Source organism: Amblyomma mixtum, chromosome 2, assembly GCF_055824585.1.
Source record: "Amblyomma mixtum isolate Tamu chromosome 2, ASM5582458v1, whole genome shotgun sequence".
Classification (NCBI taxonomy): Eukaryota; Metazoa; Arthropoda; class Arachnida; order Ixodida; family Ixodidae; genus Amblyomma; species Amblyomma mixtum.
In genome coordinates, this window is record NC_143013.1 from 275,776,826 (window position 1) to 275,791,961 (window position 15,136).

Genomic DNA, 15,136 nt, shown 5'->3' on the forward strand with positions numbered 1-15,136 from the left:
GCCTTGCTCTGGGATTAACGAAGGAACGACACTGGCTAACAAAAACGGGCGTTTATTGCTACAACAATAACGCCAGCTAGCAAGAAAATACTCCTAGGAATCGAGGTCGTCTGACTCACCAGCAAGGTTACGAGCGAATGTTCGCCCACGCTAGGGCAATGTATACTCCGCGGCTGGACGGGATGAGATGTGGGAGAGCGTTCCTCCCGATGAGGCCTCGCCCCGCTGTCGGAGAGCGGAGCGCGACGCCTGAACTTCGGCGCGCGCTGAGTTTCCGAGCCGAAGAGAAAGTCTGCTCCTCTGCGCTGGTGCGCTGCAATTTTGCCGTTCGTGGCACTCGTGTTGCTGCAACACCGGTGCCCTCTTGTTTGTTTGGGCAGCCCGCGTGGCTCAGTGGTTATGGCGCTCGGCTGCTGACCCGAAAGACGCGAATTCGATCCCGGCCGCTGAGGTCGCATTTTCGATGGAGGCGAAATTTAGAAGTCCGTGTACTATGCGATGCCAGTGCACGTTAAAGAACTCCAGTAAATCCTTGTTAAAGAGCGGGTTCATGCGACAGCCCGAGGCCTCATTTTCCGGGCACCAGCGGAACATCTACCCTAACGACACAGGGCGGAAAGCACATCACCCTCACAGACTGCAGCACCATAGGCTATCCCGTAGAACATTCCCTCCACCACACGCGGAACTAAACCGTGAAGAAGTCGACCAATTGCGCCTGCTCCTAATGTCTTCCCCAGCCTCGCGTTCAGGCATATCACCTACCGTACCATGTGCCCAGACCGATTCCCCTCCTGCGAAGGGCACCCATACCATAAACGTTGCCCGTATACCTTTATCACTACACGTGGGTATGCCTCCAAACCCCCTTCACCCAGCAACCCATGCCCAACGCCTTACTCTCCCAAGTCGCTCTTTCCAGCACAGACCTGGACGACCAGCAAAGACTCGTGACCATCCTCTGGGTGCTAAATAACCCAAGACTAAAGTTTTCTTCTACTATTACTGCACTTGCGGGCCAGCAAAGGCAGCCTAACGCACAACGAAAGGCAGAGTGGAAGAGATGCGACACCAGAAGCGGCCGCCACTAGCAATTATAAATGTAGAGTGCAAAATGTAGCAGTGGCCGCTTTTCCGCTCCTATCCCGCTTCTGCCGCGTTTTGATGGGCGTTCTGTTTGTTTCGGGGGCGATTTTTGGCTTTACGGCGAGCGTAGAAGCAGCCTTGAGTAGAAGTGAAGAGCGAGCGAAAAGCTCGCCGCGCGAGAGCCGCACCTTGAGGAAATAATGTTGCAGTCGAGCAATAGTGAGCACAAAGAGAACGAGAACGTAGAGGAACAGATCGAGCACTGCCGGTACGCTCGCGGTGGTTTATCCATGGTGTGCTTGAGTCAATGTAACTACACACCAGATGCTTGCAGACTGCGGACAGTTCTGCGGGCTACGTTGAACCTTCGTTTTCATGCCGAAGTTGACACAAGATGACTGAAACTGCGCACTGCTTGTAATTTCAATGATACCTGTTTCCACAGCATGCACACGTTTCGGTAAGCGCCGATCAGCGTTGTGCATCTTTCTCATGAGAAAGCAGCGCAGTATCGTTTGGAGAGAGATGTACTTAAGAGGGCGCTTAAGGTGGAACCACGCAGGCTATTGTCTTCATTGCATGTTTTAATTTGTTAGATTCTGTTTCTGTGTTACGGGATTACGCCTCACGCGCTAAAAAAGAAAACCGCACACACATTTGATCTCTTGTGATAAGATGCAAAATCTAGAAAGGCACTGCAAATGGCAATGTCCAATTCCAGGTAGTCACACTTGAGTTCACAGATGCGCGAAGAAATTTACGACTAAGCCAAAACATCATCATTACTATGCCGGCTTTTAAAAACGCCTATTTCATATAATACACCAATGTAAATGCAGTCCATTAAACTTGCGACCAATCAGCGGTCGCTGAAATCAACCGCATCGGTCACTCACTGTCCATCTATATACACGTGCCTCCGCAAGCACACAATCCGCAAGACTGGAAGCCGGGCGCTTCGCTTCATCTTGTGACGCACATTGGTGCGGTGGAGACAATTGCGACGGTGACATTCGCAGAGAGTTGCGGGGGCTACACGCGTGGCACATATGGGCCGAAAGACACGGAGTGGTTGTGGGGCTTTGCCAGGAAGCGGGCGTCGCTCCAGTGGAAGAAGTAGCTGCCTGTCGTATTGACCGACAACAGCACCATGGCCAACAGGATGGACTTGCCGGCCACGCCCACGAAAACCTGAAAACAAAAAATTGGCAGTGGCTTAGCTCTGGTTAAGCCTGGATATACAAGCGAAAAGCTGCAGTCATGCTTTGTTTGACGTCATGGCTGTCGCAGTTCGCGCACAATGCACTGGGAGCACCACGATAGCGGTGTAGATTTTGAGCCAACCCCCTCGCTACCACTTCTGGGTCTTGCTTTTCTTCCTTCCATGGCGAATGTCTGCGTCTCTTCTACGGCCGCCGCTCACAAGTGCGTTCTCGCAACGCCTTGCGAAAGAACCTTCTCTTGAGACGGCGGCGGACACCTCGCAGCAGCGGCAAGGGGTAAACCGGTGGCGAGGAGGAGAAGTGGCTATGGAGCACGCGCCGCGGCGCGCGGCCTCTTTTATGTCCGCCGCCGCCGCTCGGGCGTTATCGCAACGCCTTGCGATAACGCGATAAGAACCGCTAGCAGCGGCGAAGGGTAAACAGGTGGCGAGGAGGAGAAGGGAGGGGGTGGCGAGGATGAGGAAGGGCGCGCCGCGGCGGCGCCCAGGGGTGGCCTACGCGAAGCGCGGTGTTGACGAGCCTAGTGAAGCTTTTCGCTTCAAAAGCAGACACCTTTGTTGGTCGCGTGCAGTGCCTGATTTTAGGCCCTAAGGCCCTAGCTGGTAATTTGTTCGTGCGCTATCCAAGCGGAGATGGAAGCCTAAGCGGGAAATGCCGGTTGCCGATGGCCGGCCGACCACGACCTGTGTCGGTCATGATGCTCTCGTAAACAAGTATGTTGACACCTGTAATGATCCTTGCCATGTCTTTAGCACTGAGGCTTACGGTTCATTAACAAAGCTGAATGTTCCAGCATGTGCAAATATGTTAACCCTTTTTGAACAAATGCATGTTGTTCGATATATTCGCAGCTAATTATTCGTATTCGGCTCATACTTGAAAAAAAAAAATGGTATTCGCACACTTTTAACGAGCAACTACCGAGCTGAGCACGCTGAGTTATCTGTTGGCGGCTTGTGGCCACTATGTGTGAAGCCGGGAGACGAGCTTGCTCTTTTCTTGTGGTCTTGGAATGAGGCGAGTCACCTGTCATGCGTCACGACTATATGCGTATCTCACCCGTAGAAGTCTGTTGTCTGCGGTAGCGAGTAAGCCTAACACTGACCAGCTGCTGGAGGGACACGCTCCGAGCCTCGTGCAGCATGGCGAGCGGCAGCGACACCGGTCCCAGCATGTTGCTGGACAGCGCCACCGATACCGGCAGCAGGTAGTACAGCAGTCGCGTGCTCGACTCGGAGGCCTGCGTATAGGGTCTCCAATTAGCGTGGACAAATGCCTCTGCTAGATGGCACTGGAACTCTAGCCGTTGAAGCTACATAACGTATCAAATCGGTATTTGATTTTTCTTGCAGCGACTAATACGCATCCGTTATAGGGAGGAAAGGAGGCACCTTCCCATAGCCTTCCTGGACACTGTTTTGTTGCAACTGCGAGAAACTAGCAATGGCTCACAAGCGAAGATGATTGGTCTTGTTCAAGCATACTTAAGTCGAGGCTGGACTGCACTATTTTGTCAGCAACAGGGAGTAATTAAAAATAGTGAAGGCGTGCTGTGACTATTTAGTTTGTCAGTTTGTCCAGGTTAAGTTTTCAAAACAAGATGAGTGGATGAATCGTACGATGGTGACGAGTATGGGCAGCAACAGGCGGCAGAGCTGCGCCACGCCCACAGCCTCGGCCAGCACGCAGGCCACCGCGGTGAGCAGAAGCTGGTTGGTGAGGCGCGAGTTGCCGCGCCAGAAGCTCGGGCTCACCAGCTCGAAGAAGCCCTCCACCAGGCGGCCCTCCTGGTCGACACGGGCGACATGCGCATGAGCCAGCAAAGAATTGCATGCTACAAGCCTGACCCCTGGAGGATCCACAATCCACAACAATTCTCACTACAGATTGTATTTTTCACTGCTGCCATCATCACTAGCGCGCTGGAAAAGTTCGGGGTGCGCACTTAATCTGGGGCAGTGTATGCGTCAGGGGCAGGGAATGGGCGCTCTCTAAATTGAGCCGTTCGTAGCGTTGTGGTCCGTGTGGGCTTAATGAGGGTGGGGGGTGTCTATCTTGTGGTGGGTGGGACGCAGCTCTCGCTAGTTCTTCTTCAAGAAATGGCGGTAATTAAATCCGGGTGTCTACTGCGAAAGCAGCATAAGAGGCGGTCTCAGGGGTAAACGGCGTATAAGTAGTGGTAATAGCAGAGAACTCGGCTGTTTTAAGGCGGAAGCCTTTAATGTCTCATCGTTGTAAGCAGCAGTTGTCGACAGAAAATGTCACGCTTTTCAATTGGTGGAAACGGTCGTGACGTCACAGTGCGCGAATTTCAAACGGGGCCAATTATACTTTGGCTAGTAACCATGCAACCAATTGAAGGGATCGTATAGTGATGCTCCAAGGAAGTGGGACTGAGCTTAGTTAATTGCTTAATTACCCAATTCGCCTAATTAGCTTTACTAGTCAGGCCATATAAATAAATAAAACCGATTAAGAAATTGGTCGAGCTCGGGAATCGAACCCCGGTCTTCGGCGTGAGATGAGCATGCTATCCACTCCGCCATGCCAGCTCGACGGTTTGGAATGAACAAAGGCGCGTCTAGTGAATACGGTGTCTTCACTCACTCTTCTTTTCTTTGGTGGAGAAATTCGAGGCCCGTGTACTGTGCGATGTCAGTGCACGTTAAAGAACCCCATGTGGTCGAAATTTCCGCAGCCCTCCACTACGGCGTCTCTCATAGCCTTAGTCGCTTTGGGACGTTAAACCCCATAAACCAACCAACCAACTCACTCTCATCCTCCTCCATTCCCTTCCGGCGAGGTTTAGGTGTCCACCGATAAATGAGAGACAGATACATTTCCTTTCCTCAAAAACCAATTTACCGACGAGCGAGGCGTAGAACCGAATGGGCGATGGTGTTCTGTGGACTCCCTGGCAGCGTTGCAAGACGCTGTCGCGTTCCACTCTTAGGGGCGAAGCTTAACATCTTAACCACACATCAGTGACCACACTGTAGGTCAAAAAAGTGCCCCCCCCCCCCCCCCCCCTGAATTTTGTGAGACAGTTACTGCGTAATTTCCTTTCCTCAAATACAATTTTCACTTTCTTCATTACGGCTCCTCTTTATCTATCTTCTTTCACTCCCACTTCCTCCCTTCCTCTACGGTGCCGTTCAGGTGTCCACCGAGATGACAGAGAATTACTGCGCCATTTCCTTACCTCAAAAAGCGTTGCGTTCAAAGGGCAAGGCATCGCGCCGAACGGGTGGTGGCGTTCCGTGGACTACCTGGCAGCACTACAACGCGCTGTCGCGTTCCACTCCTAAAGGCGAAGCTTAAGCGTCATTAATTAACAGTTAATTAGTATTCACGCATTAATCCGTAATTAACCATTAATTAGTGATTTGTCATCAATTAGTAATTAGTACTCAATTATATGTGACGCCACCAGTGCCACAGAAACAGCGAAGGTGGTGCGGAAAACGCTTCCGCCTCTACCCACTTTAGACAGTCAAAGTGCCCCCTGAATTTTTTCTTTGCGTTGGCCGAAAGCAATGTCACCTAGCTTGGCTTGAGCCGTAAGGGGCGCTTGGGCACGGGAGTAAGATCAGAAGACGTGTGGACCATGTGTGACGCTCGGAGTGTGCAGACTCACGCGGACAGACGGTGGAAGACAGGAAGTCTTGGCGGCTTTCTATTTTTCGACTTAACCATCAGCTATAGGCTGGCAAGAACCGATGTATGAATAAACGTGCATGGGGCCTGAATCAAATACACGAATATTGACGATAACGTAGTAAACTGTAACCGCCTCCCTGTTAAGCAACGAAGCGCGAACTGGGCCTGACAACACGCAATTCGCGTACCACAGTGAGGTGCGTGACGAGTTGGGCGCCCCCGAAGACGCAGAGGACGTTCCAGGGTACGCCCGCGACCAGGTTGTGCCGCTGGAAGGCCCTGCGGCAGGCGAGCCACCGCGATGTGCCGGCGGCCACCACAGCCAACGCTGCCAGGGTCCACACTTGCCTGTGCGGGATCGCAACGACGGCCCTCCAATGTACACAATAACACACTGGGTAAAAGAACATGCGTCTCGTAGTCCCTCCTCAGCACACAAACAGAAAAAAAAATGCTAAGGGCCGTTAATTTGCTCATGCTATGCAACCATGTGAGATGGCCGATTACCTGTGCGGCAGTATATTTGCGTATACATTATTCTAGTCAATTCCCAGTTACCTCGCACCCCACTCTCCCTTACAACGCGGGTGAACGCCCCCTCGCTTATCGCCTAGACCACTTATGGTTCGACAAGTGGTCGTCGATACCTTCCTTGAGAACCAACGCTGTTAAACAGATGAGGCGACAACGTCAGGCCACGTCTTCAGTTTGCTATCTCCCCGGAAAAAAATTACGGCCAGAATCATGCCAGGCGACGATTGTATTCGCTAAAAGGCAACATCGCTCTCACGGTTTAGGCTAGAACCTGTTCATGCCACACATGAGAACGATAATCTGCCACTAGGCTATATATCCTGACCATCTTTTTTTGCATCTACTCTTAAAAGTCTACCATGCATCTTTGTAAGTTATCGAACACACACGAGGCGCATGTGCGGCTGTGCCCTTACGGACAGGAGAGTTAAGAACCAGGAAGCTAGTGCATTTACCAGAACAGGCTAAATAATTGAAGCTTCTCTTTGAGCAGTATTGCACAGTTCAGGGCCAGGTAAACACAATACAGATTTGCTTGTGAGCTTTCAAAATTATGTGTTAGTGTCAAAGATATTTACGAACATAAAATGTTATTCCCTTTACTTCTTTTGTGAACCTACCAAAAATCTAAGTCTCTGTTCGGGTTGTGCATGCATGTGAACATAGGAGTGTGTTTAAAAGTTTTCAGAGCGAATATGCAGCTGTATAGAAAGGTGCGACATCACCATCTCGCAGACACCGGGGTTCGGATCTTTGAGCTTTAAACTCTGAGGCATAGAGAGAGAGAGAGAAAAAAATTGTCGCGACTATCCGCTTAGTCTCTGGGCCTCGCGCTGGGGCTTAGCCCTAGCAAGGCGTAGGGCCGCCCCCCTCCCTTGGGTCTCCGGTGTTCGCAATTCTCCGTCGGGTTTTTTTAGAAAAAGGACACTCCATGTGTCGATAAAACTGTACGAACAGGCCTGGGGTGCGGCTTAATCTCGGTGAATAGAACCGACAACGCACTTCCTCACCAGAGCAGGATTTGGCCACCCTGGTGAAGTACTTGGCCGCAGCCTTCTATGACCAACGCAATTAACCCTCGGCCCTCAGTCCCCAGTGGCTGCGGAGCAACTTACCGGGGCGGCGGTCAGACCTGTGACGCAGCGGAGGATGCTAAGAATCATTGGCTCCGGACAGGCCGCCATTGGAAACTGAACCTAGCAACGTTTGCAGAAAATTAGAGGGTCGGATGAGATTAAGAAATTTGCGGGAATACGGTGGCCGCAACTGGCGGAGGACAGGGTTAATTGGAGGGACATGGAAGAGGCCTTTGCCCTAGCAGTGGACGTAGTCAGGGTGGTGATGATGAGGACTATCCGCGTAGTAGTGCATTTTGCCCATATGAAGCCTAACTCGCTGAAGGCGGAACATATGGCGTGGGCTCAGGAGAGCTGAGTATGAAATGCGCAGTGCTTGTAACGCGATCGTTGATTTTAGTTCTCTCATTATAAAATTTATTGGCCTACTTGATAAGTTCATTCGTTCGGAAAACATTACTTCTGACCATTATCTTTAATCTTTCTCGTCATTACATCAATGATTAGGTAGGCGGTTGTCGCTGGACGCGGTAGCGATGTTTGGAAATCACACGGCATCTGCCCAATGAAGGTCGACTCACGTGGGGTGCGCGCCAAGAATGAGAGCGCCCATCAAGATGACGCTGGACGTGATGAGGTAGACGAGGAACAGGTACCTGCCCCTCCTGTCCAAGACAAATGTCGTCGGGAAGAAAAGGAGAAATTATTGCCCTAGTACTTCAGTCACGACCCGTGTGGGTTTACAACAATATCTCTATGATGTGTGCACTGTTCGCAGCTTCTCAGGGCGCCTGGACTGATGCTGTAGGCACGATATTATGGGCTGTGGGCCACCATGCTGTAGTCGTCTACAAGAAAGCTCGTGATGACTTGCACTCTTGCTACTGAAGCTTGCTACTAATCGATTAAGCTAAAGATATTACGTTGTGCACGGCATAGGAGGCGCTTTGCAGATTTCTGAGAACAGACATGGCAGACTAACTGCCTCAACAACCGGAAGGTGGAGGCAGAATTTATATTATTCGGGATTTGCGCATGTAGACGTAGGAGTGCGCCATGCATTAATTTCTGGTTACTTAAGTTCTGCTCAATGAAATGAATGGCCGATGTTGACATGCTACTGGTCATCGCATGTCGTATGGAACCTCGCATGGTACTTTAAGGAAGAGAGAGAGGGAGTGGGTGGTGGGTGTCGGCATATAAGTCGTTTTTTTTTTCATTTCTTCAGGATTTGACCTATCAAGTATGGCTTTAGTGGCGGACGAAGGTGTGAAAGGCGCGGAACGTACCTGGGTACTGGAGGTGGGGAGGTTCGCTTGCTCTGCGCCACCTGACTGATGGCGTGATCACCGGGTGAGCACTTGGTGACCTCGCTGCAACGCGGAGCCAGAGTGTCGGGGATGTATGCAGCTTTTGTGAAACAGATATATACACTCCACCGGTTTTGCTTCTCGGGCTCTGCAGTATGATTCCTTTTGAACACCAACAGCGCCCCGAATGTGTCGAAATTGTGAGAAACACCCATCATCACCCCTCAAAAGCTTGGGTCTGCCAGGGGTGGCAGAGGCCCATTACATGGCTTGGAAGAAAACTTTCTTGGACTGCCTAGTTCTGACAAAGCCCTTAGTAGTAGCAGTATTGGCTTATTAAAGTAATAATTAAAAGGAAGGAAAAGATTTTTGCTAGCCCCGGCACCTACCATCGCTACTGGAGCACCTGAGCTGGGACCGCGGGAATGGAGGGATAGCAGCCAGACTGGAGAAATGAAATGGAAGAGGTGAGGGGACAGCCAGACAGGATAGGGAGGAGAGAGGTACTGTATACAAACATTCTATTTACACTATGACATATGTACGGGTCCAAGGCTTTAAACTACATTGTCTGCACTGGTAGATGTGCGGCCAAAAACATACGAAGCGGGCTCCGATTTACTAACTCATTCACTTGTGTTCCTAGCAGAAGTAAGAGAGTTGGGGGCTTTTTGCATTCTGGTTTTATTATGCAAGTTCAAGGTCATTCATTAATGTGCATAATAATGGTGAATACAATAAAATGAGTACAGAAGGAGATACCGTAGTATATGACTGTCGGGGGGCTTGAACAAAGCGAGTGGTGTAAAATCGCAAACAATGGGAAGCAGTGTATCAAGCAATTAGTATAAAAATACATCCTACAAAAAAAGACATGGCAGCAATAAATGCTTCAATAAAAAAGAACACGAAATATATAAGCATTGTCAGCTTATATACATAGTACAGACAAAATGAAACACAAACGGAGAGCCAGTAGGCACTCGCTACAAAGATATCGGTTATATGAATTTCATTCATAGAGCTACTTCAAATATGGTTGCAACCAGAATTTTTCTTTTCCGACCCCTATAGTTTGGTAAAAAGAAGGCTGTCAGCAATCACACTGTTCGACTTTGTTAAAATATAATTTTCATGACACTTCATCTTCGTAACTAAACAACCATCGAAACTCCGTAGACTACACTTGTTAGAAAGGCGGAAAAAATCACACCTCAGGTTACTGTGCACTGGAAGCACTTACGTCAGTTACGAGATTTCTGGGAAACTTGTAATCATGTAATACTGTCAAATTAAACAGTGAAATTAACGACGTTTATTCTGTCGTAGTCTTTAAGCGCCCTGGCAGAAACCTAAGCAGTGTTCGCATATGGGCTGGTGGAGGTTTCATAGTTCTGAAATCAAGGAAGTGACTGCAGGGATGAACACGAGATCGCCTGCTCACTGCTGTTGCAGGTTTGCCACGTAGAAGTAGCTGCAGCAGAAGAGCATCACTCCGAACACTCCCGGCAGGGTGAGCAGCGCCCACAGCCACAAGTCCAGAGCACCGTCGTCCTGGCCAGCACTGCATTAAGGAGTGGCGCCGCATCACTGTGATATGTCATCAAAGGTGTAACCCACAGTACCACACACTCTAAACAGGAAGGAGTAAAAAGAGAGTGTCCTCTCTTCCAGCGCAATCCGACAGCTTACTCGCTTTTGTTGCGAAAGCAACACTACGTGAGTCGCCGAGCCATTTCGCGGAGCTGATCAAAGGCCATACTGCGCATGCGCGAAGAGCGGTGACGTCACACGGCGCACAGCTGGCACTCCGCCGCCGCGCTAGTGTGACGGGTCGGCGCCGCTGCTGCGCGCTCTCCATCCCCCCCCCCCCCCCCCCCCCTCTCTCTCTCTCTCTCTCCTCGTTGCTTTCGCAATCCTCCAGGTTTAACCAGAGCTCGTGCTTAGAATGCAGGGCGGTGTCTGCAATACATGGCTTCTAAATTGCTTACGTCTCATTGCAGTTCATGTGGCGCTTCTGCTGGAGACTTCTCCAGCCACTGGAACTGCCATCTCGACGGTAATGAGAATCTATACGTAAGATTGCATATCTTGGAGAAGAAATTCACTTTCTGCTAGTATTGTGCGCACGAACAAAGATAAACCAGCAGCGGTGGTCCAGTTGCTTTCGCGATCGGCTGCTTATGCCAAGGTCGCAGGTCAGAATCCCGGCCGCGGCGACCGCATTTTGATGGACGCGAAATTCAATAAACGTCAATGTGCCGTGCGATATCAGCGTACGTTTAAAAACCCTAAGTGCTCTATATTAATCAGAGGCCATGCACACAGGCATAACTTATAGCCTCATGTGTCGCTTGGGGATGTTAAATTCCACATACCACATTCCAACAAATATAAGGCCCGGAAACCATAAAGTAGCTGGATAGAGGAGCGATCGAGCGGCAGACAGTGCGAGGCGTCGGCCTATCGGAGGTGCATCGATGCTTTGGAGCACTTGATTGTGTCTGGCCAGGTACAGTGAAAGCTGGTTTGAGCTAAGATCCTAAGCGTGTCTACGCAACGGACATGAAGAGATGGGTTTCATGCAAGCTACAGTATAAGAATAAATAGTAAATCATGAACTGAGTACCGTGGATGGACTATAGGCAACGCTGAATCCTTCGAATGGTCTCATGGAATTGCTATCGTATTTATGTATAAGCAACACATACGGTGTTGAAATTTTCAATGAGAGTTTGACAGTTTGCATGAGGTCGGCTATGCATACAAAACCGATTCGCCTTTTTCGCCAAGATGTCGCGCCGTCCAGAGAGCATGCGAAATTTCGTTTGCCACACGCACACGCACGCACGCACGCACGCACGCACGCACGCACGCACGCACGCACACGGACGCACGTACGCACGCACGCAAAAAAAAAGAAAACTGATTGAAAACGAACGCACGTGGGCGTCGCAGCTGCAATCCGCTTCCGCGAAGCACCAACAGTGCAAGAAAAGCGGCAGGTGTGCGCTTGCAGCTGTTGTCATCTGTCGCCGGCGCCTGTCGTCATCAATAACTGCGCATGCACGCTAAAGGCTGGCGGTTTGTTTTCGAACAGCAGAACTGGGGAGAGGGCAGAGGGTGAAACGAGTGCATTCTCAGAGGATACGTGCGTAAGAGTCGAATTCCAAGAGGTGTTCGTGATCACTGAGTCGAAAGAATATTGTGGCACGCAAATGTAGATGAGTCCCACAAAATGAATTGTTTTTGTTCCCGCAGGATGACCTCTTCAATGTTAGCCTCTCGTTGTAGGCTGCGGAGACACCTGACCCTTGCTGCACCACTTATTACTTGGCTATGGGATAGTCGCTTGCTGTTGCTTTCGTTGTCCAAAAGACTTGTGAACAGAATTTGTTCGGGCTTACTGTACGGTCTCGGCGAGCGGGAGTGCGAAGCGCGATGGCAGCGTCCACAGGCTGAACACGTTCCCCACCACGGCCATGATGACAGGCCCCACCAAGAAGGCGGTGCGGATCTCCGCGTACTTCCTGCGCAAACAGGAGCCCGACGACAATGGCTCAGTGCACGACCACACCACACCGAAGTCAGTTCGCTGCACCGCATCTCCCCCTCCCACCCCCCATTCCTCGCGTTGTTTAGAGCTAGGTGAACAGCTTTTCAGGCACCACATCAGTGCCAGTGGGGTGCAGGCCTGACTTCCCCATTTCTGATGCTTTCTAGTTTGTCTTCTGGAAGGCAGAGGAGAACGAGACAAGATTTGCACAGCCACTCCCACGTCCATTAGGACGGCCCACTGGCCCCGTTAAATGATCAAAATCAGCTTCAGGCGAGGAAAATGCCTTACATCATATAAATCAGTAAAAATCAATGCTTCTTAGGGAGCCTAAAATTTCGGGCAATTTACCTGTGCTTTTCCTCAGCCTCCAAGGTTTGCTCGTCCACGTCAGAAACGGGACCTGCAGGCAGAGGAGACAAAATAAAGCAGTGAGAATTAACCACGTAATAACGTGTGGAACGCCTTCTACGCGTTATTTGCCTTGAGAAGCACCAAAATTTTCAGGGATTAAGAAACCCAAAACCCAAATGTATTGTCTTCATAATAGAGCAAACAGGGCAAAGGGTTAGAGCCAAAACTGGTAGAGTTCTTCCTCACAAACAAACATTTCAAACGTTTTATATCGACGCCTACTGTCTTTAAGGGCATAGCAAATTTAAAATATTTCTTATGCTCATAATTTTGCCCAGGTATTGCAGCAACAATTCCCACAGAATGAGGTGCGAGAGTAGTCAGATTGATGCCATACATTTTGCGCACCCTGTTTGGAATATAACAACCAGAGAATTTGAGCCAAACTGATGCGTGAGTATGTGATCTGTGGAAACCAGTTTTGTTCGCTCTTTTTAGAGCGCAGCTCTTAGGCGCCCGTTTCTGCGTTTCGCGGCGTCGCCGTCGCCGTTGTACGTTGTAACCAGGAGATGATAAAAGCACAACCTCTTCCCCTCCTTAGCCAGAAACAAACAAACAAACAAACAAACAAAAAAAAAACAGCGCCGCGAGGACGGCCCTCGCCGGCGCGCGTCGTAAAACGAGGGAGAAGGAACCCTTGGAGAGCGACTAGCCTTGTGTGTGTGTGTAGCTGCCCCCTCTCCCACCGCTCGCCGACGACTGTTCTAGACTGTCCGAGCCGTTTCTACGCGATGCTGACGGAGAGGGGTAGCCTTGCGTGCGCTAAGAGATGCTCTCCACCTCTTCACTCGCGCGACGGCGGCGGCGCCACGACAGAAAGTTCCAGATGCTCCTCGAAGCCACTTCCGGCGTTTGCCCAATGAGGACGCGCGCCCAGCGCGAGAAGGAGACTGCACAGCCGACACTGTGTGTATGTGTACGCCTGCCTTGGCGCGAAGAACAGACTTGGAGCGTATAAGAAGGGCGTTGACCACCCGAGCCTCCGTTTAAGCTTCAGGGAACAAATTGTGTTTTGTTTGTTTGCCTCTCTCTTGTGGTAGTGCACTTTAAGTGCAATAATTGTTTTGTATTGTAATCTCTCTCAAGTGTAACTTTACTGTTAGGGGAGTGTTTCTTGATGAAGGACTATGTCTGAAAAATAAATAGCTGTCTGTAATTGTACATGCATGTCTTGCTCTCATTCTTTGCCTCAATCTATCGAAAAGCTGAAACAGCTGATGAGCTGAGCTCAAATTTCGCATTAGGAAGTAACGTAATCGTTGGCAATTTTTTTCTCTCTGGCTTTAGTTACACTGCCATCAGCTGTGCAGCCAGCCACTGCCAGCTGAGCTTTATTATTTAGTTATAGGCTCCTTTCCAATTCATTGGGCCCTGTCCTTTCACTTTGCTTCTTGTTCATATACTTCCCAAGACCTTGGTGGATCTCATCGCCGTTACAGCGTGCCATGCCGGATACTCTGCTTTGAACTTTATTTATTTATTTATTTAGAACATACTGCAGGCCTACAGTAGGCCCAAGCAGGAGGGGCGAATACATAATATATGCAAAACAGAACAGGTTTAGCAAAATTGAAAAATGTTAAATACAAGTTGTAACACAAAATACAGCAATAAATACAAGGCTCAGATGCAAAATACAAAAAGTAAACGTAGAAATAAATGGCTCTCAAATTAAATGCTGTGAAGAAAACATTGAGTCAAAAGAATCAGCTCTGGTTAAGAGCTGATAAGACGTCTGGCTCGTCTAGCGCTGGGTCCTTTCAAAACTGCCGCCGCGGCGGCTCAGCGGTTATGGTGCTCGGCTGCTGACCCGAAAGACGCGGGTTCGATCCCGGCCGCGGCGGCTGGAATTTCTTTGGAGGAGAAATTCTAGAGGCCCGTGTACTGTGCGATATCAGTGCACGTTAAAGAACCCCAGGTGGTCGAAATTTCCGGAGCCCTCCACTACGGCGTCTCTCATAGCCTTAGTCGCATTGGGACGTTAAACCCCATAAACCAAACCAAACCTTTAAAAACTCTATTTACTCGTCCATTCTGTGTCTTCGCACGAGTTACCATGTCAAGGCTACCCAGTCGAAAAATGTGGCAGTGTTGGTTGCAGAATTTAAAATGTTTGTCGTCCTGGCGTAATGACAAATTTTTCTGCAGTATCGATAAGTCGCCTGTGGTCACTGCGACAAGAGACTACGCAATATTACAGCAAATTCTGTCGGTAATACAAGAATTCCTGATGTCACCACAAGGCCAGGCCACAAAATACGATATGAAAACCTGTCA

General features: G+C 49.9%; 1 protein-coding gene across 1 annotated transcript; it reads right to left on the reverse strand.

Annotated features, from left to right (window-relative positions):
* Window positions 1–1,887: 1,887 nt before the first annotated feature.
* LOC149364074 (uncharacterized) lies at window positions 1,888–14,306 on the reverse strand. The gene is made up of 10 exons (XM_089568631.1): window positions 14,273–14,306; window positions 12,797–12,848; window positions 12,297–12,419; window positions 10,334–10,453; window positions 8,869–8,952; window positions 8,161–8,244; window positions 6,158–6,317; window positions 3,929–4,096; window positions 3,415–3,549; window positions 1,888–2,277 (listed from the first exon to the last, which is right to left on the reverse strand). Exons 1-10 carry the CDS (start codon window positions 14,304–14,306, stop codon window positions 2,119–2,121), a joined length of 1,119 nt encoding a protein of 372 aa, XP_089424757.1. The 3' UTR covers window positions 1,888–2,118.
* Window positions 14,307–15,136: the final 830 nt, after the last annotated feature.

Excerpts from the sequence above, each read along its gene's own strand:
- LOC149364074 (XM_089568631.1), bottom strand. The coding sequence starts at position 14,306 with ATGGCACGCTGTAACGGCGATGAGATCCACCAAG. Across the intron at positions 10,454-12,296 it reads CCGCTCGCCGAGACCGTACA|TGCTGGCCAGGACGACGGTG; the intron begins GTAAGCCCGAAC and ends TCCTTAATGCAG. Across the intron at positions 8,953-10,333 it reads GTGGCAAACCTGCAACAGCA|CGAGGTCACCAAGTGCTCAC; the intron begins GTGAGCAGGCGA and ends TCCGCGTTGCAG.